The 25451-nt window shown below is 40.1% G+C and overlaps 1 protein-coding gene across 5 annotated transcripts in view; it reads right to left on the bottom strand.

The window, feature by feature from the left end:
- cdh4 (cadherin 4) overlaps window positions 1–25451 on the bottom strand; it is a 945608-nt gene that overhangs the window by 166771 nt on the left and 753386 nt on the right. For all 5 annotated transcript variants that reach the window (XM_062979013.1, XM_062979012.1, XM_008110150.3 and 2 more), the window contains exon 6: window positions 5602–5746. In XM_062979013.1, the coding sequence (XP_062835083.1) occupies window positions 5602–5746 (145 nt within the window). The remainder of the gene's footprint in view (window positions 1–5601; window positions 5747–25451) is intronic.

Genomic DNA, 25451 nt, shown 5'->3' with positions numbered 1-25451 from the left:
ACCACTAGATCAGTGGTTCTCAATCTGTGGGTCCCCAGGTGTTTTGGCCTACTGCAGTGGGTTAAGTGCATGGAGAGGAGAGAAGTGTAGTTCTACCTGGTGGAGCTTTACATTCCACCATCATGATCTAACGTATTAGTCATTAGCAAGACTGGCTATGCTGGAAGGAGGATTTTAAGAGTTCCTGACCTAAAGATAAGATTTCCAAGCTTGTTTTCTTATAAATAAGCATTATTATTATTTTTTAAAAAAACCCCACCCAACTCTAATCTGGGCTCACAATTGTTTCTGCGACATCCTCAGCCATATTATGCCAACTTTCCACTATCTTAGTTAGCAGCCCAGCCTTTCCACTATATGAACTTCTCCAGGAAAGAAATTTTATGACAATTAATAATTCTTTTGGGAAGTCTGTATATAAGTAACATTTATGGTTTCCCTACCAGTGGAGCAGTCATTCTGTTCCCATCTAAACTTTAAAGGAGCTGCAGAAGCTACTGAACTTATTTGTGGGACAAAATTAACAACACTGGATAGGTTCTAAAGTTAAAACAAAAACACAGAATAAGTTAATCATGTAATGGACCTGGAAGCCACCATCGGCCATCACAGGCAGAGCCTTTTAGGGCTCAACGTCACTATAGAATTAATGCAATTTGATATCACTTTAACTGCTATGGTGAATGCTATGGAATTCTGAGTTTTGTAGTTTGGTGAGGCACCAGTACTCTGGCAGTGAAGGCTAAAGTATTTGTGGAACTACAACTTAGTTTAGGACAGTGGTTCTCAACCTGTGGGTTCCCAGGTGTTTTGGCCTTCAACTCCCAGAAATCCTAACAGCTTGTAAACTGGCTGGGATTTCTGGGAGTTGTAGGCCAAAACACCTTGAGACCCACAGGTTGAGAACTACTGGTTTAGGATCGCCAATATTTTGCCCTCCTAAAATATGGCATTAATAACCCATCTTGCAAGTCACCTGGCCTTTTACCTAGTTTTCACAATTGTGAGTAAAACTGCCCAGAGTTCATCTGTACATGTAGTTCCTAGAATGTTCCAATTAGCAAGGGGTAGCAGTCTAAAAATAATTTCTTCCAACTTCTGAAATTTTCCAGTCACAGAGCATTTCTTCCTTAACCCTAAATGCATTTTTCACATTAGTGGTTGAAAGAAAATTAATTGTATGGTGTTAAAAAATAAGCCCAGAGAACAGGGATGAACCACCGGGACCCATGTCTGCAAACATGAGGCCATCTAAAGATGGGATCATATGAATGCATGACCTTGACTTTGTTTCAAAGACACAGCACTGCAATTGTTGCAATATAGACAGAATGTGGTTTTCCCATGCTACTGTCCCCATGAATTTTAGCAAAGGCAAGGAAGAGAAATTCAATACCAATATAAACCTTTTAAGAGACTACAGATTAGGTGAGAGGAGGTGGGGTGAGGGAATACATCAAAGGTGAACGTAATTGCTTCTGAAGAGGAGAGACAGTTTTGTAGCCATATTATAGGTCAAGGATGCATAGTACAAAAAGGCAAAACCCCACAAGCCCACTGCTGTAACGAGTGGAACAAGTGTTTTGTAGTCAAAGGTATCCAATTCTGATTTAATAGCTTAAAGGCTTATGAGGATTTCAAGCAAGAAAAGGCTGCAATTTAGTCTATCTATCATCCTAATGAGCAGGGCGAATTTTAACATTTGGTAATTCTCTCTCTATCTGTGGCATCGATTTGTTTTAGAATAAGAGGTGGGAAGTTTGATTTGCTTTGGGGCTGTCAAGGGGATCACAGCTCATTTCAAATAACATGATGACTGAGAATTGCTTGTCTGGTAATTCCATGATGTAACAGTGGGCAGAGTGGCCCATGCAGCCCCAGAGTGTGGTACAGATAAAGCAGGGTATAAATATATTAATAATAATAATAATAATAATAATAATTGCGATTGCAGTAAGTACAAATTTCACAGCAAAAAGAACCAAATACGAAGAGAATGCAGTTCCACTCACTCACGACACAAGTCAAAACTCTTTGAATTTACAGAACTTGCCATTGTATCCTAATTCCTTACTAACTGGAAATGCAATCAATTCCCATTGCAATTCTTCTTATTAAAATAGTGTCCTTTGGTGTGTATGTGTGTGTGTAAGTGCGGCATGCACATGTATATATGTATATAGTATTGCCCGCAGGCAGGGGAGACGTGATGACAAATGCCTGCTGACACAATCCCAAAGCTATGTGATATTTAATCTGTCCACCAAGTAAACAAGGGCAGAAAACAAATTTATCCAGGGGAAACAACTTCATTAAGGCTACCCTGAGATATATACTTTACACCAAGTTTCCTGCTGTTCGTGAAATAACCTACATTTTTTTTCTTTTTTTAAAAAAAGCCCAGCCACATTAATTATTATTAGGGTTGTTAGGAGATGAAATTTGCTGTCAATTAACTGTCTTATTTTGATCATCCAAATTAATTTAAGAGACTAATTAGTGCATATAATCGATTTACCTCAGTGCAGGTGGTCATATTTCGAAAAAAGATGAAGTTAACAGTTTCTCTTGATTAAAGAACATAGACAGATTGTTTCAAAGGACCATTTAGAGAGTTGACCTGAATAGATTGATGGAAATTGTACTGTAGCATTTTGACAGGGGTGAAGTTAATGACAATACATTAAGAAATACTTAATTTTTAAAAAGAAAATATGGTAATAGAGATTAGCACAGAATTGCAGGTCTCAGAACCAGTTTGTTGTTGTTAACATCTGCCAAATTGACTTCAAATTATATACCCCCGTGGATGAGACCTCCAAGCCAACCAAACATCAACAGCCCTGCTCAGGCCTTGCAGCCTCAGTGGCATAACTTTCTTCACTAAGTCTTTCCATCTGTAATGTGGTCTTCAGTTTTTACTACTGCCTTCTGCCTTACCAAGTATTATTGTCTTTTCTAGTGAGTCATGTCTTCTCATGATATGGCCAAAGTATGACAGCCTCACTTTGGTCAACTTGGCTTCTAGAGAGAGTCTAGCGCTGATGTACTCTAGGGTTTATTTATTTATTGTTGTTTTATAGCAGTCCACAGTATTTGTAGAAACCTTTTCCAGCACCACATTTCAAATGGGTTGGTTCTCTTTCCATCAGTTTTTTTCACTTTTCACCTTTCACAATCATACATAATAATTCAGAAATACTTTAGGTAGCTATTATGTCACCTGTTTCCTCATCTCCAAGGTCAATACACCCTGTTTCTTAAGTTAATCCTTATTTGGCTTGGTTTCCAGATTTCTACTCTGCTCTTTTGTAACAATTTTGTCAGTATCCTTATGATGCCCAGAACTGGACATAGCATTTTAGGTAAGGTTTTAGCAAAGCAGAATAGATTAGCACTATGAGTTCCCTTGATCTAGTCACCATTCTCCTGTTATAATTGCATTGTCCTTTTGGAAGAACAGGATCCATCAGTGCCATCTCTTTCCCTCTCCTGAGCCCTCAAAACTTTTACTGAGAGAATGGAGAACTTTTCTCCAAATCAGCTTTTGAGGGGCATGGAGAGCCACAGAAAAAGAATATACAGAAAATTCCTGTATATGGGTGCATATCTGATGGCAAAATACTAGAATTAACCCACTGCATTTAAGAATGCATTAATTAGGAAGAAACAGAAGCTACTCTCCTGAATGTTATTAGTTATGAATGCATGGGCATAATCGAGTTTTCTTATATATATTTAAATGTGAAGAATATTTAGGCTCCTACCTATTGAGTAAAATATTTGGAAACATGTTCATAACATGATGACATGCATGGACTTTATGACAGATTTCTTTCAAAATAAAGACAGAATGATATGTCACTTCTTATCAATTTGCAAATATATAAAATATAATTTTAGTGAATTATGGGATGTATAATCAAGAATGGGTTAATTTTTTTCCATTTCATGATCTAATTCCTCACTGGCAAGAATTTTTTGAATTTCCAATACAACAGACGTGTGGAAGTCTATATATTTTTCTGCCTGTTCTCCTCTTTCATTAGATCCTTGGACATTTCTATTTCTCCCCATCCTCTGCACAAAAAACCAATTGTTCTAAAATTGAAAGAAGCAGTCCTTTTCCATACAATACTGGAACCATGATTAATATGCACAACATTTTAGAAAAAATTGCATGCCCTTAATTAAGAGAACTATACATTAAGCTGTGCATTTTGAAGAAAATCAACAAAATGTAATTGTGAGTCAAAGCAAACAATTATAAATAGTTTTGATAAAGAATGGGAGTCTTTTGAGTCATTTGGAAATCAAAAGAGCATTAATAACTGATAAGATCTTCTTGCTTTTATAAACAGTGGCCACATCCTATAATGAGTAACTTTATGATGACTGAGCTACTGACATGATAAACAATTGCATTAGAAGAAAGTTGTGACAAGGCATAATGGGGCACCACACATTGCACATTGTCTCAATGCACAATAGTCACATCCCAATTCCACAATGGGACATTATGAAACCTAGGGAGCTTTTTAAATTTGGTATCAGGGTCCCCATCACTTTCTACTGCTCTTTGTTTTGGGATACCAGGAGCTGCTGTCCCTCCCTTTGTGCACCATCATTGTGTAAGGGCAGCCTGTCCCCATAAAGATCTACACTGTTGCACATTGTGACCATTGCAAAGTGTCCACACTGCTTGTTCCACTTATGCAATCTCCAATACTCCCTAATCACGAATACAACCATTATAAACAATGCAATCCCAAGTTCATTTGCAATGTAATAAACTCCCAACCTGCTGATAACTAGTATTTTTATAATCAATATGAGAATGGTTCAGTAAAATATGAGCAACATTTGTTTTCTTCACAAGGCCCTCCTTTGTTGCCTTATGTTGATGGCTCTGGTCTCAGGACCACACACATTTTGGCAGGTTGCAACAAGGGATATGGATTGAGGTAAGGCCTTGCTTGTGGATATTGCACCTGCTGTCCAAGGGCTAATCTAGTGAAGTCCTACAGAAACCCTGCTCAACAGAAGCTTAACCATCAGGTAGCTGAACTGGCCATACAAACTACAAACACAACAATATTGTGGAAGAGTTCATGGTCTGTATCAGTGAATAGACTACTCACATGAATAAAATCATGTGGTTTTGATGTATGCATGCATATATTAAGCTTGGTCAATTGTATCGTCCTCAAAAATAATATTTGAATTAGTATTGCAAAGACAGTTTCACAAAGGTTCAAGAGAACCAAGATAAATATATTTCTTCTTAGCATCCTACTAATAATAATTTAATTCAAGAATTTCCAACTTAAGTTAGCCACTATATTTTAAAAATAATGGGATTATGCAACCCATTGAATTAATAAATTAATTGGTTTTTAGTTAGATAGTTTCTCCCTGCCAGATAATTCCTGCTGTTTAAAAGTGAATCTCCATTTCTGGAAATGTCTAGGCCAGAAAGAAATATTATGAAAGGGGCTAGGGGCTGCAAAAATAGTTACATATGATCTAAACAGATATAAGCAATAGTTCGTAAGAACCAAGGAAGGGCAGATAATATGGCATCAGCAATCCTTAATATACCTGGTTTAGATCCTTCATCAACAGATCCATTATAAACTTGGTTTATGAACTCTGGCCGGTTGTCATTCATGTCAATAACATAGATGTAGAGGTCAATGGGGTTTTCCACTTTATTTCCATTCATGTCGACTGCATGTGCTCGAAGCTGTTAAAAAACAAAAATAGGAGAAAGAAAGAATCTCATGTCAGTAACAGAACTGAAATTTTGGAAAGGCAACATTTTGTATTCAGTTACTTCAATTCAATTATTCTTTGCTACCATTAGGACTTATAAATGCCAAGATTTCAGAAGGCTTGAGTTTGGCATTCTAGGATGAAGCTATCCAACCAATTTTGGCATGCATAAGTACATGTACCTTTATGAGTGCCACAATTTTAATGGCCTTTTGGAAGTTTTTTGAGAATTGTGAGCTACATTATTCATGTCGTGGGAGAGCAACTTTGATGAGAATTTCCTGTTTTAAATTTCCCAAAATTGGGGGCATGCAGTTTCATACTTTAAAGCCCCAGTGGGATTCTGGAATACTTTACTCTGCATAGCTTGGCAGCATTACCAATTGATTACTCATTCTCACAGACCAGCTCATCAACAAATGCCCAAACCCAGGAAAGCTGCAAATGTCTTCCAGAGACAGATGTTTTTACTGCAGCCAAATCTAGTAACAAAGGCAAAAGCAATCAGTCAAGAAGAATGGAAAACTTCTGCAACCTTCTCCTCTGCCAAGCCATTATCAATACAAATGTTGAGTACATGAGACCACCGCTTCAGAACCAGCACCTGCTCGGCATCCTAAAGAAAATGCCCTCAATTTTCTCAGAAGAGTGCTTGTTGTTCAGACTGTTTGTTGGTAGCTTTTTAATCCTTGCCTCATTTCGGGTTTGCCATGTTTGCTTTTATTCACACAGATATTAAGATTGAACACAGCATGTTATTTCAACAGAGAGCTCTACAAATCTGTTGCAAAAAAGGAATAATATAGTGTATTATGCCATATCTAGAGCGGCTTTCTTGAATCACTTTTGTGATACAGAACACTTCTCAATGGATGAAAGTAGCATCAGAATATTTGGGCTATATGGGTTCCTTCCCACATTGGCCCAGTTCCTCTTGGAAGAATGGTAATGTGAGGAGAAACCATGAAGTTGTGTCCCCCAAAGTGGGCTAGAGTATTTAGCGTTATCGTCATCATACAGGAAGAAGCAATCTTGTAATAGTTCCTATATCACAAAAATAATGAGGAAGAAAAGCAGGACCCAGTTACACTCTGATTCATACCAGAGTCTTATGTCCTAAAAAAGTAGTGGATATGTCAGTTCACAAATCAATCATCTTTTCGTCCAGCTTCCATATTCCCCCCCCCCCATCATTTTCATTTTGAACTATAAGCAGAACAGCCTTATCTTCCAAGGATATACCTAATTTTTAGATTTGTGGACTTCACTACACTGTGTGGTAATGAATCCCACAATATGTGTTTCTGCATGTTATGTCCCTTTTGCATAGCCTACAACATGAAAACAACATCAGAATGTTGGCAAATGCTATTAGAAAGAAAGAATAGACAAGCATCAGCTTGCTTTTGCTACAGAAGGCATAGGCAAACTTCGGCTGCCCAGGTATTTTGGACTTCAACTTCCACAATTTCTAACAGCCTATCGGATGCCTGCCATAGTTTCGGGTGAAACGTCAGGAGAGAATGCTTCTGGAAAATGGTCATACAGCCCAGAAAACTCACAGCAACCCAATGATTCTGGCCATGAAAGCCTTCGACAATACATTTAAATTTCTTTGGATTGACATAAACATGTTATTCCAGTAACTTGCCTTCTTCCCAGATCACTACATATGGAAAAATGAATCCTGCTTTATTGACATCCCAATGTTGACATGAAGCATCCTGGGACAATTCAGCAGCTTATTTGGGATTTGATACCACCTATACATAATCTTCTACAGGTTTTCTTTTATATCCTTCGAACACATTTCCCCATACATCCATATGGATACTACACCTGAAATTTTGGGCCCAGATTATCATGTACTCCTTTTACAAGGCTCATTTTCCTTCCTCTAGTTTCAAAAGCCATTATACACTTTTAAAATTACATTTAATTACATGGTTTACTTTCCCTTACCTGCCCTTTTCTCTAAACTAAAAGGAAAGATTTTATCATTGCCTTTAAAAAGAGAATTGCTGTTTCTTTGCCACAGATTTTCCAGTGCCCCTGCTACTCTTTCTAGAGGAGATGTTGCGAATCCCTCCCGTAAGCAGAAATGCATTCATTTAAAAATATTTTTATGTTCCTCCATGATGGAAACTTATCCATGGCCTCCTTCGCTTTGCGCATCTCTTTTGAATGCAGTTACCAGCACTGTACGAGTTCATTACCTCTTATGCCAGAGCTGCTCGGTTCCTCTGATGAGGAATATTTCGAAAAATGTAAAAAACTAGTGAAGCAAACCTCTCTTTGATGAAGTCATGCTGGTTTTTTCCCTCCCTCGGGAAGGCTTATTTTTCAAAGGTTTAACAATTCTTGTTCTAATAATGCTTTTGACCAATTTCCCAGAGAAACAGTTAGGCTGACAAGCCTGTAATTTCTTGGATCCCACCTAGGCTCTTTTGTAAATTGGTGTTACATTGGCTACCCCTCAGTCATCAGGTAAGGAAGCTAAGGTTGTTTAAGAAAAATGCATATTTTAGTTAATAGTTCCGCAATTTCATATCTGAACTCTTTAATAATCCTCAAATGCCACCAATTTCCCATGATTTGTTATTTTAAAATGCCATCCTTTGTCACAGTTTCTTTTTGAAGCACTACCTGGAAAAAAGAAACACCCACGAATTGTACTGTTTATTTCTTCAGCATTTCTGATGTGAAAGATATGCAAAACTGAAATCGATTTTTCTGTCGTTTCCTTTCATTCCTCCTCCAAATTCCTCTAGTCATCATTTCTTCACTTGTTATATCCATCAATAAATCATCATCATATCAGTTTACTCCCTGAATTCCATCTTGGGTTGCTCAGCCTTGCTATAAATGTCAGCCCTGGAGGCACAGAATTCACCAGCGTATTGTAGTGGTTTGAGGCTTAGATTACAGCTCTTGAAAACAGGATTTGAAGCAAGTGGCTGACTTTGAGGAAGTCCCACTCTCTCAACCTCAGAGGAAGGCAAACTCCCCCTGAACAAATCTTGCTAAAAAAAGGTCATGATAGGTTCATTGCACCATAGCCATAAGTCAGAAATCACTTGAAAGAACACAAAAATAAAAAAGATGGACTTCCTTCATATTTATATTTCATGCTAATTTGCCTGATCCTTCAGATCTCCTTCCTCTCTCATATGCCTCACTTGTTGTAATTCCTTTGAAGTGCTCCACATATGAAGGCCCTCAACCTGAGCTCGAACTCAACTAGAGTCAAATCCATTGGGCTGTTGCATGGAGATAGAGCAGCTGGGAATTGATGCAGGCACCAGAATAATGATTTTGAAGGATGGTCAGTTGAATTAATTGATTTTCACCCCTGGCAGATGGCCATTCAGCCTCTGCCTAAAAGCCTCCAAAGAAGGAGCCTCCACCACACTCTGAGGCAGAGTTCTACTGCCGAACAGCTCTCACAGTGAGAAAGTTCTTCCTGATGTTCAGGTGGAATCTCCCTTCCTGTAGTTTGAAGCCATTGTTCCGCATCCTAGTCTCCAGGGCAGCCGAAAACAAGCTTGCTTCCTCCTCCCTATGACTTCCCCTCACATATTTGTACATGGCTATCATGTCTCCTCTCAGCCTTCTCTTCTGCAGGCTAAACATGCCCAGTTCTTTAAATCCTCATAGGGCTTGTTCTCCAGACTCTTGATCATTTTAGTTGCCCTCCTCTGGACACCTTCCAGCTTGTCAACATCATGATTCAAGGTGTGGTCTGACCAAACCAGAATAGAGAGGTAGCATGACTTCCCTCGATCTAGACACTAGACTCCTATTGATGCCGGTTAGAATCCCGTTGGCTTTTTTAGCAGCCGCATCACATTGTTGGCTCATGTTTAACTTGTTGTCCACGAGGACTCCAAGATCTTTTTCACACGTACTGCTGTTGAGCTGGGCTTTCCCCATTCTGTATCTTTGCATTCCATTTTTTTCTGCTGAAGTGAAGTATCTTGCATTTGTCCCTGTTGAACTTCATTTTGTTAGTTTCGGCCCATCTCTCTAGTCTGTTAAAATCGTTTTGAATTCTGCTCCTGTCTTCTGGACTGTTAACTATCCCTCCCAGTTTGGTGTCATCTGATAATCATGCTTTCTAACCCTTCGTCTAAGTCATTAATAAAGATGTTGAACAGAACCAGGCCCAGGATGGAACCCTGCAGCACTCCACTTCTTCTTTCCAAGATGAAGAAGACGCATTGGTGAGCAGGCATCACATAATGCTCCTACCATGGTAGTGCTGTGCCCTCCCATCCCATTAGCTGCCCAGCCCAGAAGGAGCCATTGCTGCTGGTCTTTCCCAGTAGATGAAAAGGAGAGGGAAGCAATCCAGAGGAGAAAAATGATGCTGGTCTGGACTTGCAGGAAGTCAGAAATGAGGGTCTGCTCTTAGCTAGAATGTATACCCCCCAGCATTACACATAAGACCACTTACTGAAGACCTGGTGGTGTCGGCAGGTTTTTGAGTAATTACATTGGACTACTGCTGATTTCTGGGCCTGAATATATTGCACAAGATTTCCCTAGCCTAAAATGATACATTTTAATATATTGGTTTTATGGTTCCCGTCACCTTGATCTGGTCATGTAAGTGTGATTTATTGTTATAATTGTATTATTTTACTTTGTTTAATAATGTGTATTATGTTGTTATGTAATGTTTGTGTTTGCTTTTATGACTGTAAACCGCCCTGAGTCCCATCCGGGAGATAGGGCGGTATATAAATAAAGTTTTATTATATTATTATTACTTATTACATTGCGGTCTGAACCCTGCCGCATGCACAACAGAGGACCTTCTCTCAGCGACACCAGAGGCACTCCAAGTGGCCAGATTCTGGTCAAAGGACATTTAGCATAATGCCAATTTTTTAAACTTTGTATTTCTAAGTACATTACAACTGTACCCTCGGTTTCACTTCTGATGCGATAAATAAAATACACATAAGAAAACCAAGACACATATAGTCAATCAACACTGCAGTGTGGTCAAGTGGGCAAGTTATTAATGAGGAATAACACAAAAGCTAGCCTGCAGCAGTTTGCTTTTGCTTGAGCCCTTAGGGAAAGGCAAGGTTCCACTCCCCCCTTTCCTTTCTTTCCTGCTGAATTAACTTGAGTGCAAACTTTTTAAATGAATTGTATCAAATGAAGTAAACTGAGGATGGAGGGGAGGAGAAAGAAACTATGACATTTTAAAAGACATCTGAAGAAGTGGGAGGGCAGATGATTAATCAGGATTCAGGATTGTTTGTGCCAAACTAGGACAGATGGAGAGTATTTGAAAGTATGATCTTTTCCTTTCTCCACAAAATAAAGTTCAATTGCTGCTTCTTTTCGGAATCCTTCCCCTTTCCCCTTCACACAAGGAAGAAGCAGCAGCAAACACCTCTCCTGGGAGTTGAAAGCTGGGAAATGCCTTGAGGGCAGGATAATTGTCCCTGAATCCCACACAAAACACATGTTAAGGTGAGAGACACCAAAAAATGGCCAAAAATGTAAAACGTTAAAAAATGATCAAAAACATGTTTTTGGCATGTTGGAAAACCCTTACAAGAAGAATACTAATAGATGCAGTTTAACATTTATCTTGAGCAAAATTCAAATATCATAGATAGGTATTTTCTGTGCAGGAGTTAATATTGTTCTGTGTTGAAATTTTCTGCATAGAAATTTTTTTCTGCACACAACAACCAGATGCGCATTTTGTGCAGAGAAGTCCCAAATTGTAAATAGCATTTAAGAACTTCATGGTTTTTAAAGGGTTTCTTGTAGTAGGAAGAAAATTGCTGAAATACCTCATTGATATCTTTGAGAAGAAACTTACTTGAAGGGTTACATCTCTAATTAAGACACAAATGGACATGTAAGCTGCTAACAGGATTTTTCCTTACAGGCGACATGCCAAAGGGCTGCTTTCTTAAGGGCCTCCATGACTACAAGGGAGGCTAAGGTCCCATTTACACAAGACAAATGCCCCCAGGAGGAGGGGGGTGAATGGACTCCATGCCATCCACATGATGTATGACACTTCTGATTCACCCCAGGGCAGGCAAAGCTGTTTAACACAGTCTTACCCCATGTTAGCTATTAGGCTTGCTCAAATAATTTGATTTTCCCGTTACCCGTTATTAATTCGTTATTTTCGTTTGTTTTGAAGCAATATAGAACCTTGGTTGTCCACACGTCTGGATATCGCGGTTTCGAATCGCGAGAGGCCGTTTTTTCTTATTTCTTCGTTTTTTTCGTTAAGAAAAAAAAGCTTTTGCAAATCACCCAAACTCCTTTCCTTTTGCCCCTCAGCCAATGGGAGGCTCAGCCAATGGGAGGGGGCGAGGGGGAAGGAGGCCGAGGAGGAGGAGGAAGAAGACGGAGGGGGGAAATGGCCGCCGCCGCCGCCTCGCCTCAGCTCAGGCCTGGAGAGACCGAGAGGGGCCCGGCGGTGAGGAGGAAGAGGCCCGGGATGCGAGGGGGTGTGGGCCAGGCCCGTCCTCGGCTGCTCCCAGGGGCCCAGATTCGCACCCTCCCTCCCCCCAATACAGGTCTCCAGTCCATACCACGCTACATGAACTTGAATGGATACTGTGGTTGTGTTGTCGAAAGCTTTCATGGCCGGGATCACACTGTTGTGGCAGACATAGAGGTTTTGACGTCTGTGCGAAGCTAGGCAAGTGGGGTTTATATATCTGTGGAAGGTCCAGGGTGGGAGAAAGAACTCTTGTCTGTGGGAGGCAAGTGTGAATGTTGCAATTGGTCACCTTGATTAGCATTGAATAGCCTTGCAGCTTCAAAGCCTGGCTGCTTCCTACCTGGGGGAATCCTTTGTTGGGAGGTATTAGCTGGCCCTGATTGTTTCCTGTCTGGAATTCCCATTTTCTGGGTGTTTCTGGGAAGGTAATGGCACTCCATGTAGTCATGCCGGCCACATGACCTTGGAGGTGTCTATGGACAACACTGGCTCTTGGGCTTAGAAATGGAGATGAGCACCAACCCCCAGAGTCAGACATGACTGAACTTAACGTCAAGGGATACCTTTACCTTTACCTACACACACACACACACACACACACAAAAGCAGGGACTATATATACACACAATATATATCACACACACACCAAGTTTCAGCCACAAAAACAAAGTTTCTGAAGTAGAACAATGACTTTCACAGTAAAGACAACCCAATTTAACAGGAAATAAGACTTTCAAACCAGGAACAGATTTCTGCAATTATTAAAAAATGGTTTATTATAAAAGCTATGAAAATTTGCCAAAAATCAGAGGATAAGGGAAACGTTCCACATTTTGGTGAGCTATCAGTGTTAAATGTGTTCTACCACTGTACCAAGTTTGAAGAAGATCACTCAAAAAATGAGGGCGGGAGAGCCCCCTAAGTACCCCCCCCTTCGGGCTGTTTTTGGGCCACCGCGCATGCGCGTCCGCCATTAACGAATTAATTTAGAAAATAACGAATTTTCGTTAATTTCGAAAAATTTTGGGGGCCAAATTCGTTATTAGCAACAAAAACGAAAAACTGCCCCCTCTAGTTTTGAAACGAGTTTAGAATCAAATTTTTCATGGATCGATCAAGCCTATTAGCTATAGTAGGGGAATCTCTGGAACACCAGCAATGGAACTGTCAAATGCTCCTGGTTATCACTCATCACTTTGCTAACACTTGCAAAAGCACCAGTGCAACTTAAAGAGAGAGAGAAAAAATGGAGGGGTTGTGCTGACACTTTTGAAAGTGTTGGCAAAGGTGGTGAGTGACAACCAGGAGTGCTTGGGAGCTCTTTAGCCACAGCTACAACAGTGATAAGAAAACAACAGTAATCGTAAGGGTGACTGTCCAGCGGGATCAAACTATGTTGCACCGTGTTATACAGTGTGGACTTCTGCCACCACAGTGGCATGGAAGCAACCAGTGTGGACAATCTCCCACCATGGCAGCAGCACCGAGGTTGGCCGTGCATACTCCCCTGTTCCTGATCCAGAGTAGTCCACTCCGGATCAGCTTTAGAGTATATTAGCTGTGCCCGACTACGCATTGCTGTGGCTTATGGGAATTCCTTGTTGGCCAGGTGGAATAGCAGTGAATAGTCTTGCAGCCTCAAAGTCTGGCCGTTTTCTTCTTATGGGAATCCTTGTTTGGTGAGCTCGAATACAATGGAATAGGTTTGGTGCTTGGAAGCATGGGTACTTGCATTCTAGGGGGATTCTTTTTTTGGGCTGGTAGAATTGCAATGAATAGCCTCACTACCTCAAAGCCTGGCTGCTTGCTGCCTAGGGGAATCTTTGATTGGTCAACTTCAATAGTACAGAGTAGTGTCACTACTTCAAAGCCTGGCCGCCTTCTACCATCCTTTGTTGGTCTGGTTGAATTGCACTGAATAGCCTTGCAGCTGGCTGTGTTATACTCCAGCTGGCAAGCTGGAGTAGCACTCAAAGAGCCGCTTTGAAATCTGGCTACTTCCGTTGTAGGGGAATTCTTGTTTGGCCAGTTTGAATTGCACTGAATAGTTTTGCAGGTTAAAAGCCTGGCCCTTTCTACATAGGGCATCCTTGCTAGGCCAGGTTGAATGGGACAGAATAGCCTCATGGCTTCAAAGTCTGGGGGGTTTCTACCTAGCGGAAATCTTGGCTTGCCAGGTTGAATAGCACTGAATAGCCTTGCTGCTTGCAAGCCTGGAGGCTTTTTACCTTGTGGAATCCTTGGTTGGCCAGGTTGAATAGCAATAAATAGTCTCGGTGTGGCAAGTATGAATGATGCAATTAATCACTTTGATTAGCATTTAATGACCTTGTAGGTTGAAAGCCTGGCTGCTTCCTCCCTGGGGGAGTTTTTGTTGGGAAGTGTTAGCTGGCCCTGATTGTTTCCTTTCTGGAATTTCCCAGTTTTCAAAGTGTAGCTCTTTATTTTCCGTCCTGATTTTAAAGATTATATTGTTTTGTGTTATTATACCAGAGTAAATATATATTATATTTATAATTTTATATTATCTGCTTAGAACTGGTTTATATGAGGCCCCTTCTATACAGCTGTATAAAATCCACACTGAACTGGATTATATGGCAGTGTGGACTCAAGATAATCCAGTTGAAAGCAGATACTGTGGATTATGTGCCTTGGCATTCTGGGTTATATAGCTGTGTGGAAGGGCCTTGAGTCTACACTGCCATATAATCCAGTTCAAATGAGATAATCTTTATTTTATAGGCAGTGTGGAAGAGACCTAAGTGATACTGTATTTACTGCAGTGGTTTTTTTTGTGTGTATATTTTATCTGTAATTACCAGGCATGGGCAAACTTGGGTCCTCTAGGACTACAATTTCCACAATTCCTAGGTCAGCTTGAGCAGCACTTTCTCATAATGCGTTGGTGTGGCATAGTCAATTGGCCACCTTGATTAGAATTTAATGGCATTGTAGAATTAGAATTTAATGGCATTGTAGCTTGAAAGCCTGGCTGATCCCTACCTGGGGGAATGCTTTGTTGGGAGGTGTTAGCTGGCCCTGATTGTTTCCTGTCTGGAATTCCCCTGTTTTCAGAGTGTTGTTTTTTCTTTACTGTCCTGGATTTAGAGTTTTTTAATGGTGGGAGTCAGGTTTTGTGCATATATTTCTGTATATTTTATCTATAATTACCAGGCATGGGCAAACTTGGGCCCTCTTGGTGTTTTGGACTTCAACTCTCACAATTCCGGCTGTTTTGGACCAATTCCAAAACACCAAAAGGGCCTAAGTATGCCTGTGCCTGGCATATATTATAATGTTATGTGAGCCATTAGGGTCTTGTGGCATCTTGTTGGGCCCTCTAGGTCTTTTGGACTTCAACTCTCACAATTGTGGGAGTTGGTCCCAAACTCCTAGAGGGCCCAAGTTTGCCCATGCCTGGTTAATTTATGTCAGCATTGAGGGATTTTGGGGGCCATTTCTCGAGGAAGGGTCTCTCTGCCTGCCTTCATTTGGGGGTCTCTCCAACCTGCCTTTTGGCTTCCGAGGGTGGAGACGATGAAGGGAAGGGAAGCAAAGGCTTCTTTTCCCCAAAAGCACAGGAGGAATGCTCATATATTGGAAGTATACATATATGTGAGAGAGGAGGAGGAGGAGGAAGGAGTGTGCTAAGATTTCAGAGAGGCCGGTGAGTAGCTGGGTGCCCCCTCGTAGAGGACGGGATTGGGGGTTGCACCATTTTGCGGCAGCAATTGCGAGTGACAGGATTTGAAAGGAAGAAGGATTGCTGGGTGGTGTGTGAGAGTGGGTTACCTCAGGAGGCTTGTGTGGAGGCTGGTAGGCAAGGATGCTTCTGAGGGGATGCAGTGCCTGCCTTTGGGGTTCGTTATTTTGAACAGTCTTTCTTCCTTTGTTTTTTTTCCCTCCAGCATGCTGGAGGGGCGCAAGGCTTGAGGCAGCACATGCACTGTTTGTTGTTGTTAATTTTGGGGGTTTTAAAGACCCTTTATCTATGTGTGTATGTGTTTTTCTTTGTAGTGGTCACTCATTGCATGGTCTGGAGTTTTGTTGCCAAATTTGGTGTGATTTGGCCCAGTGGTTTTGTTGTTAACTCGGTCCTACAAATGAACAGTACCTTTTTTATATATAGCTGCCATTAGAGACTGAAAAATGAATCTGTTGATAAGAATAAATACTAATCTCAATATTAGCAAAAGACAAAGGAGTCCATTTCAGTTATGCCACATGCACATACATTCAACTATTCCATCTTCTTTCTACATTAAATCCTGAAAATGCCCATTTCAATATATGTTCTTAGATTCATTTTTATTTTTAGAGAGTAAATACATTTAAGAAATGTATATTTCATGGAAAAATGTAAAAGCATTTTGATTATGGGCACTATATTGGAACATCCAGGAAACAAGAGAACTACTACTTAAATACATTTTCTTTTGTACATTAGTCTAGTAGGTACAGAATCCATTTCCGAGTGGCAAAAATCATATTTTTGTCCCAACAGATCAATGGAAATGCATGGCTTGAGATTTTAGAACCAAGACTTGTAAATAAAGGACTTGTGATGTCACAGGGATCAGATGCTAGTGACATTACGGGAGTGACTCTTAGTAAGCAAGAATCAGACATGATTGTCAGAATGTGCCATTAGGAAAAAAAAACCACTGGGCATAATAATAATAATAATAATAATAATAATAATAATAATAATAATAATTCTCAAAAGCAAGCTCAATGGAGGAAACACCATCAACGCCATAAACACCTGGGCCATACCTGTCATAAGATATACTGCTGGCATTATAAATTGGACACAGATGGAACTGGACAATTTGAACAGAAAAACAAGAAAACTCATGACCATTCATCATTCACTGCACCCTCGCAGTGATGTTGACCGGCTATATCTGCCTAGAAGATCAGGGGGCAGAGGACTCTTACAAGTAAAACAAGCAGTCAAAGAAGAAGAACATGCCCTGGCAGAATATGTCAAGCAAAGTGAAGAACCTGCTTTGATTGAAGTCAAAAATCAGAAACTCCTCAAAGCACAGCAGACAAAAAAACCAGTACAAGAAAACCGCACTACAAACTAGAGCTGACAGCTGGCACAACAAAACACTGCATGGAAAGTTCCTTGACAAAATTGAAGGAAAAGCTGATAAGGAGAAGACCTGGCTCTGGCTCTGGCTCACGAATGGGACCCTGAAGAAGGAGACAGAAGGCCTGATCCTTGCAGCCCAGGAGCAAGCCATCAGAACAAATGCAATTAAGGCCAAGATTGAAAAATCAGCTGATGACCCAAAATGCAGACTGTGCAAGGAAACCGACGAAACCATTGATCATATCCTCAGCTGATGTAAGAAAATCGCACAGACAGAATACAAACAGAGGCACAACTATGTGGCCCAAATGATTCATTGGAACTTATGCCTCAAGTACCACCTGCCAGCAGCAAAGAACTGGTGGGATCACAAACCTGCAAAAGTATTGGAAAATGAGCACGCAAAGATACTGTGGGACTTCCGAATCCAGACTGACAAAGTTCTGGAACACAACACACCAGACATCACAGTTGTGGAAAAGAACAAGGTTTGGATCATTGATGTTGCCATCCCAGGTGACAGTCGCATAGATGAAAAACAACAGGAAAAACTCAGCCGCTATCAGGACCTCAAGATTGAACTTCAAAGACTCTGGCAGAAACCAGTGCAGGTGGTCCCGGTGGTGATGGGCACACTGGGTGCCATGCCAAAAGATCTCAGCCGGCATTTGGAAACAATAGACATTGACAAAATCACCATCTGCCAACTGCAAAAGGCCACCCTACTGGGATTTGCACACATCATCAGAAAATACATCACACAGTCCTAGACACTTGGGAAGTGTTCGACTTGTGGTTTTGCGAAACGAAATCCAGCATATCTATCTTGTTTGCTGTGCCATACAACGTCGTTGTGTTGATAATAATAATAATAATAATAATAATAATAATAATAATAATAATAATAATAATAATAATAATATAGTGTTATTTCTTGTCTGCCTCTCCTCATGGCTTGAGGAGGATTACGGCATTACTAAAACATAAGCAAACACACAATCATTTTTAAAAACTCTGTAAAATGCACATATTAAAACATACTTCCATAAAATATGTATTGAAATTCACAAAAACAAGGCATGTAGTGGAGTTTAACATTCACCATTAAAACTGTCACGGAATCCTATTGGATAGTCAAAAATGAATCACGATTCCTATTATTTGGGGGATATACAGGCATCATGAAAGTTTCCCAATCTGCACTTATTGGGCAGCAGCTGATGCAATTGATAGCGGTCTGTTCTCTTGTCTCTTAGGAAAAGGCTGACTGACGTTCTCTCACACACATTCCCCATGAGTGATCTCTGTTGCAAGGCAGGATTGTGATAGCGACCCTCTTTTTGCCGGTCACAATGGGAATGTTTGTCAGCCACTCCCTGAGCAACAGGGGAGCAGACCCCCATTGATCGCAGAAGCTGCTGACCATTAATCGGGATTCACTATGGAGCTATGTAGTTTGGTAACAATGTAGAGTATACAAGATTATGGCTACCATGTCTAACATAGGAAGAAAATCAGCACAATTTTCAAGGCAGTTCTCTCACCTTGAGACACCTTCCTCTTGTCTATGGGCTGGAGAAGAGGGCCACATCTTGAGATCTCATTCAGTGCGTCTACTCTAATTGACAGGTACTCATGCCTATGGTTTGAATCCTGTTGATGTCTTATGTTTGTATAGATCTCCGTGTGCAATCTGGAACACCTGCCTCCAGTTCAAAATTGTACAAGCAGAGTTGCTCATGTGGGGCTATTGTGCATGCAGACACTCATGCACACACAGATGGTTGTGCATCCAGAAGTGCCTTCAGTTGCACAACCCTATGTAGCACAATCCAAAAGTAACACCATATGTAGATATTTATTTAGGATCTTAGCACTTTGTATTGAAACGTACTATGAAAAAATTCCTCAAGCATTCCTAGCTGGCCCTCCCCAGCTCTTTGCTTGATGCCATTCCCCTTGCCAGCCAAGCTCATGGCACAAATTAGCCATTTAACAGATGTGTCACCCAGGGCTTGTCTGAGTGTATCATTGCAGCAGGTTTAAGTGAGATTATAGGAGGCTCGTTCGCTGAATTGCTTTTTGCTTGAGCGAAAAGCACGAGCAAATGCATATGTATGTGGACTTGGTGTGTGTGACAAGCCGATAGGCTTACAGTGCGAAGAAATTACTTAACTCCTGGAGATTTCAAACAAGAGCTATCAAACATAATTAAAACTTTAGGCTGGGGAGGGAGGGAGGGAGGGAAGGTGAGATCTGAAAGGATGAGATATCTGCCTTGCGTTATCTCAGAATGGAAGCATTTTCTGAACTGGAGATAGAGCAGGAAAGAATCCGTCATCATTTCAGTTTGAAGATAATAACTTTAATTCTAGCTACCAATTACTTTTTTTCCCAAGGGCAATATGACCTTTGCCCTTTGACATTACTGAATAAACACATCTCGCATAATTGAGAAGTGCTGAGCACAGATGCCTGTCAAAAACAGTAAACACACAGACATGGTATGCATACATTTTAATTCTCAGGATTTTAGAATTCTAAAAATAATAATTATATACTAATTATATTACACATATTACATATGCTTTCAAGTTGTGACCCTAAGATGAACCTGCCACTGGGCTTTCTTGGCAAGGCTTGTTCGGTGTGTGTGTGTGTGTGTGGGGGGGGGGGGGGGTTGCCTTTGCCTTGAGAGAGTGTAACTTGCCCAAGGTTTCACGACCAAGTGGGGATTTGAACCCTGGTCTCCGGAGTCATAATCCACTGCTGGCTGACTCCCATTATGTATTACTTTGAGTACTAATTATATATATTACAACTCCTCTAACTTTGGGGGATATGGACTTTGTGTGGATATATGAAACCACAGATAAGAGTTAACCACATTATTTTTAATAAGACAAATGATGGAGTTATTGAGAAAGGAGTGTGTTGGTAAAAGATTCAAATTAAATATTAAACTATATGCTGATTTGCTTTAGTGAGCCTGATCAAATGTATTTTGTTTCAGTAGCTGCCATCTCCTCATGGCCTGTATTGTTTGCTGAGCTCTGTCATTTATCTGATGCTAAAAATGCTGTAACTGCAATATAATATGCCGAGGATCAACAACCAGAATTTACGACTTACATTGAAAGACCCTGTAAATATCCTCTTAAACAAACACTCAAGCTCTGGATACATGCTGTGCTGGTCACATAGACTTCAGATAATGATTACCAAATATGCACTTTGTTGTTGTCAGTGTAACTCTGAAGTTCTATAAAATTTTGATACTTGAAATAAATATTATCCTGACCAATGCTGTGAATAGATTGGACTGAAAGCAGTGCGGAGTCCTGGTGGACCCTTTGGCCAAAGTTAGTTTGCCTTTCTGCTCAGTTTCAAGGCTCATCCCATCTTAGTGTCTCACCTGGGGATACGGTTGGGATGATATTTCAGTCCTACCAAACAGTTGTACCTTGTACAGGAGGTTCTGAACAAATAACTGAAATCACGTGTATGGATTACATAGACTGTATTGTATTTTAATTTTTCAAAAATAAGACCATACTTTAGAAGCTGTTAAAAGGTGCTGTTGAGGAGAACTTTTCTCTTCACATTAAGAACATTCTCCACAGGAATATATGTACTTAGAATTTGTTACAAGTGAGGCGGCTGATGAAAACTCTGGCGTGAACTGCCCTTATGTCACAAAAGGTGTATTGTGGCATGCGGCAAGACCACAGATTTTGCTTTCCTTTGAAACTCAGCCTTCCATAGCATGTCACAAGCTGTATAAGACCCATGTAGACCCAGAAAATCAAGGGATCTTACATACATATTGGTTTACCAATTCTTCATTGATTCAGTGGGTCTACTTTAGTTGGGATTAACAAATCAATTTAGGCAGTTGACTCCTATGCAACAGATTATTTTGTTTTTCCACATAGGGCTCAGCTTGTTGTGTATCCCCTATGAATTATCTCAGTAGATGAGAAAATTCCAAGGAAGAGGATTCACTTGCTAGTTGAGCTCAGAAAGAGAAGAAGACCTCAAGCTGGAAAGAAGTTGTAGTGGCCAGGGCTAAAGAATAAGGTAGTGGTATTTTCAATTATGTATTTAGCAAAAGGGTGAATTCTTTATACTGTATTATCTGTATTATATTTCCAAACTATTTTGTATTTTTATTTAGGGAATTACTGTTGCATCCAAATGTTGCAACACTACTGAGTGCTATAAGCAGAGGAATGCACAAATTAAGTTTTGCACCTCATTGGATGAGCAGAGCTTTTGGGACCATCCATATATTTCAGATATTACATTTAATTTGATGTATGTGTATGTGTATGTGTATGTGTACAGACTTAAATTGCGATTGCATTTGCAATATTCAGTTATAGCTGACCACCAAAGAACACAGAAAAAGGTATAATGTTGTTATGGATAGTGGGGCAACAGGGGAACACACATGCAAGGGATCAATATCCTACTTGCAATTTTCTCCAAGGAGTAGAAGACAGAATTAATTATGCAACAAAATAAAAAATAATATTTTGATTTATAATGGGCAGAGCATATTTCCCTGGTGTTCAAATGAGCATTCAATGTCTGGTTATTGTCCAGTTATTGTCCTGTAATGAGGTGGTGGACTTCATCTGCAAAAAAAGCAACAGGCTACTATTGGAAAGAAGATAGTTGTCTAGATTGGCAATTGGTGTGAATCTGTAAAGCTGTTCTTAACTAAAAGCTGATGGCCTTGGGACTTATTAAGTCCAGAGACTATCAGCTTGTCTATGGAAGTAATTAAAATCCATAGACTCCAAAGATTTTTCTGCGCTATGCAACTTGTATCTCATGAAGGCATTGAAGGTTTTAAAAACTTTGCATTTTCTAACACTAGATCCTTTATTCAGAGGTTTATATTTAGCGGTTTCAACACTCCATCTAAGAAATGGCTGAGATCCTGCATTGAGAAATGTACACCTGGCAAGTAGCTATGCCTCTGTACCTCTGTCTCCCACTGCTGGCCCCTCAAAACCACAATTAAACAATGCAGCCATTTCAGTGTTGTTCTCCAGGAGGTTCCTGCTGATAATATCCTTACAGCATGTTCAACAACAGGGAAATCTCCACTGATTTACCCCTTGCTCTCCAGTTGCAAGGAAATAGCCATAGTTATGTCCTGTGTTGCTTATAAGGTGGTTTAGGGGGGAAATTTGGGTGAAGAATGATTGATAGAAAATTATTTTCTCCTCAGTGAACAAAATAGCAAAAGTCTGAGGTATGCACAGAATCATAGAATTGGAAGAGACCACAAAGCCATCCAGTCCAACCCTCTGCCAACAGGAAGACTGAATCAAAGCACTTCCAATAAATGGCCATCCAGCCTCTGCTTAAAAATACTCTTGTCTTAACTCACTAACAGAAAGCCAATCAATGCTATCCAAAGTAGTGGTATACGCATCAATACTGAACCACTGACCAGTCATTGGTAAATTGGTGTCTTATAAATACTTGTTCCTTATTTCATCTCTTTCTCTCTCCCTCTCTCTCCCCCTCTCTCTGTATGTGTGTACATGGATATCTGTGTCTGTATGTGTGTTTTAATGTGTTTAATGTGTTTGGTTGAATCTCAGGGGAATAACAGAATAATAGAGTTGAAAGAGATCACATGGGCCATCCAGTCCAACCCCCTGCCATGCAGGAAAAGCACAATCAAAGCCATACAGCATCTGTTTAAACATCTCCAAGGAAGAAGTTTCCACCACACTCCGAGGCAGAGAGTTCCACTGCTGAACAGCTATCAGTCAGGAAGCTCTTCCTACTGTTCAGGTCGAATCTCATTTCCTGTAATTTGAAACCATTGCTCAGAGTCCTAGTCTCCAAGGCAGCAGAAAACAAGCTTGCTCCCTCTTCCTTATGACATACTTTCACATATTTATACATGGCTATCATGTTTCCTCTCAACCTTCTCTTCTGCAGACTAAACAGACCCAGCTCTTGAAGACACTCCTCATAGGGCATGGTCTCCAGATTTGAGCTAGTCAGTATCTCTCTTAAATTGTGGTGTCCAGAATTGGACACAGTATTCCAGGTGAGGTCTAACCAAAGCAGAATAGAGGAGCACTATTACTTTCCTCGATCTAGACACTATACTCCTTTTGATGCAGCCCAAAATCCCATTGGGTCTTTTAGCTGCTGCATCACACTGTTGGCTCATGTTCAACTTATTGTTCATTAAGATTCCAAGATTTTATTCAAATGGACTGTTGTTAAGCCAGGTGTGGATGAAGGGGCTGACCTGGTATGTATCAGAGAGAAAGATGAATGTGGAGGACTTGATTTTTTCCAGTTTTGTCCATGTAGATACTCAGTGCAGTACCAGGCTAGGTTGGAAGGCTGTGGAGGGGAGTTTCCTCCATCCATAAGAAATCCATCCTTCTCAGAAGGAAACCCATTTGCTAAATTAACACGTTTCAAGGCCAGAAAACAGCACAGGGATGTGTCTGGTGTATATCTTGAGCATTTATCTTGTCTGGCTATGTGGTCTTGGAGTGTCTCAAGTCTATGGAACAGTTATGTTACAAGAAAAGTTCTATTACAGATCAATCATATTAATTTGAAGATAACTTCTCCTTGATGCACACCCACATATCTTTCTCTATACACCACACACACACACACACACACACACACACACACACACACAGAGTGTTAATTAGGGAAATGGAGGATGGACATGAGCAATTAAAAAACAACAATGATAATATAATTGTGATCATGAAGCAGTGCAATTAGGTTAAAAGGGAAGCATGTGTTGAAAGCGGGGGATGGAACGAAATGAAGCTCTGATTAATATCTGCACTAATTCTGATTTTAATTGATTTGGAAATTGGACACAGAAAAGCAATAATGGGAAGGCTCACACTTGTGTTTATATGTTCAAAGAACTTTTCTGTGAACATGCCAGTTGGGTGCCTTGCTAGATGTAATTCCTGTAGCAAAGTAGGGAGAAATCCGCAACAGAAAGAAAGGTTTCCACAAATCTCATGGGGATCTCCACTAGTTGAAGACCTTGCTTTAAGATGCTACAATCTGAGCCAAAGGGGAAAGATGACAGAAACATCCTTACTTGCTACACTTTGAGTTAATCATAAACATTCAAAAGCAAGCCAGATTCCAGTAGCTCATTTGCTCAAAGTTGCTTCTAGCCATAGCTCATAAAATTTACCCAAATTCATTGTTTTCTTTCACAGCTATCGTTTGATGGTAACTTGTTTTTCTGCCTTTCCCTCTTGCTTTAGGAATAAGTTTATCTGGACTTTGCTTGATTTATTTTCAAGTGCAAATACATCTTTGGGTACCAGCTGCTGGGATATACAAGGTCCAAGGGAAGGTTGTTATAGCTTTCATGACTTGCTTGTGAAAGTTTCCATAGAAGCTGTCTTGAAATGTGGAATACAAATATATTCAATAATTAAATATAAATAGGAATCTGGTTGACTATTGTCAGAACAGAAGGCTGGACTAGATACACCTTTGGTCTGATCGCAATGGGACTTCTTCATGGATTTGACCATCCAGTTTGATTCACACATACTTGAGAATAAACTTCATTGAACAAAGTGGGGCTGACTACCAAGGAAATGTGTGCAGTATGTGTGTGTAAAGTGGTGAATTTTTAAATCTTGAATGGAAATTGTGTTTTAAGTATTTTAACTGTTTAAAATCATTTTAAATAATATTTGTGTTCAATTCTTTTTAAATAAATTAATGCTATAATTTGAGATTTTTACATTATTGTAACCCAGACTAAAGGCCATCTCGAGAGATTCAGTAAATTCAGTAAATCAATAAATGAAAAGAGTTGGTCAACAAGAAAGTAAGCTAGTTCTGTTTGTTTTAGAACTGTATTAAACCTTTTCAGTTAAAATTTCACCTCTGGGGAGAACTCATTCCTTTTTCCTACTATATTGTGGTAGCAACACAATCATACTCATCCTCATTTCTGCAACATAATTAGTATCACTGAATTTTACAGACTATCTTAAATAAAAATGCAGTATCCTTCTCTGAAGAGGGGAGAAATTATTAGTG

Source organism: Anolis carolinensis, chromosome 4, assembly GCF_035594765.1.
Source record: "Anolis carolinensis isolate JA03-04 chromosome 4, rAnoCar3.1.pri, whole genome shotgun sequence".
NCBI classification, from domain to species: domain Eukaryota; kingdom Metazoa; phylum Chordata; class Lepidosauria; order Squamata; family Dactyloidae; genus Anolis; species Anolis carolinensis.
The sequence above is the reverse complement of the archived record's forward strand: the minus strand, read 5'-3'. Positions and strand labels throughout refer to the sequence as shown.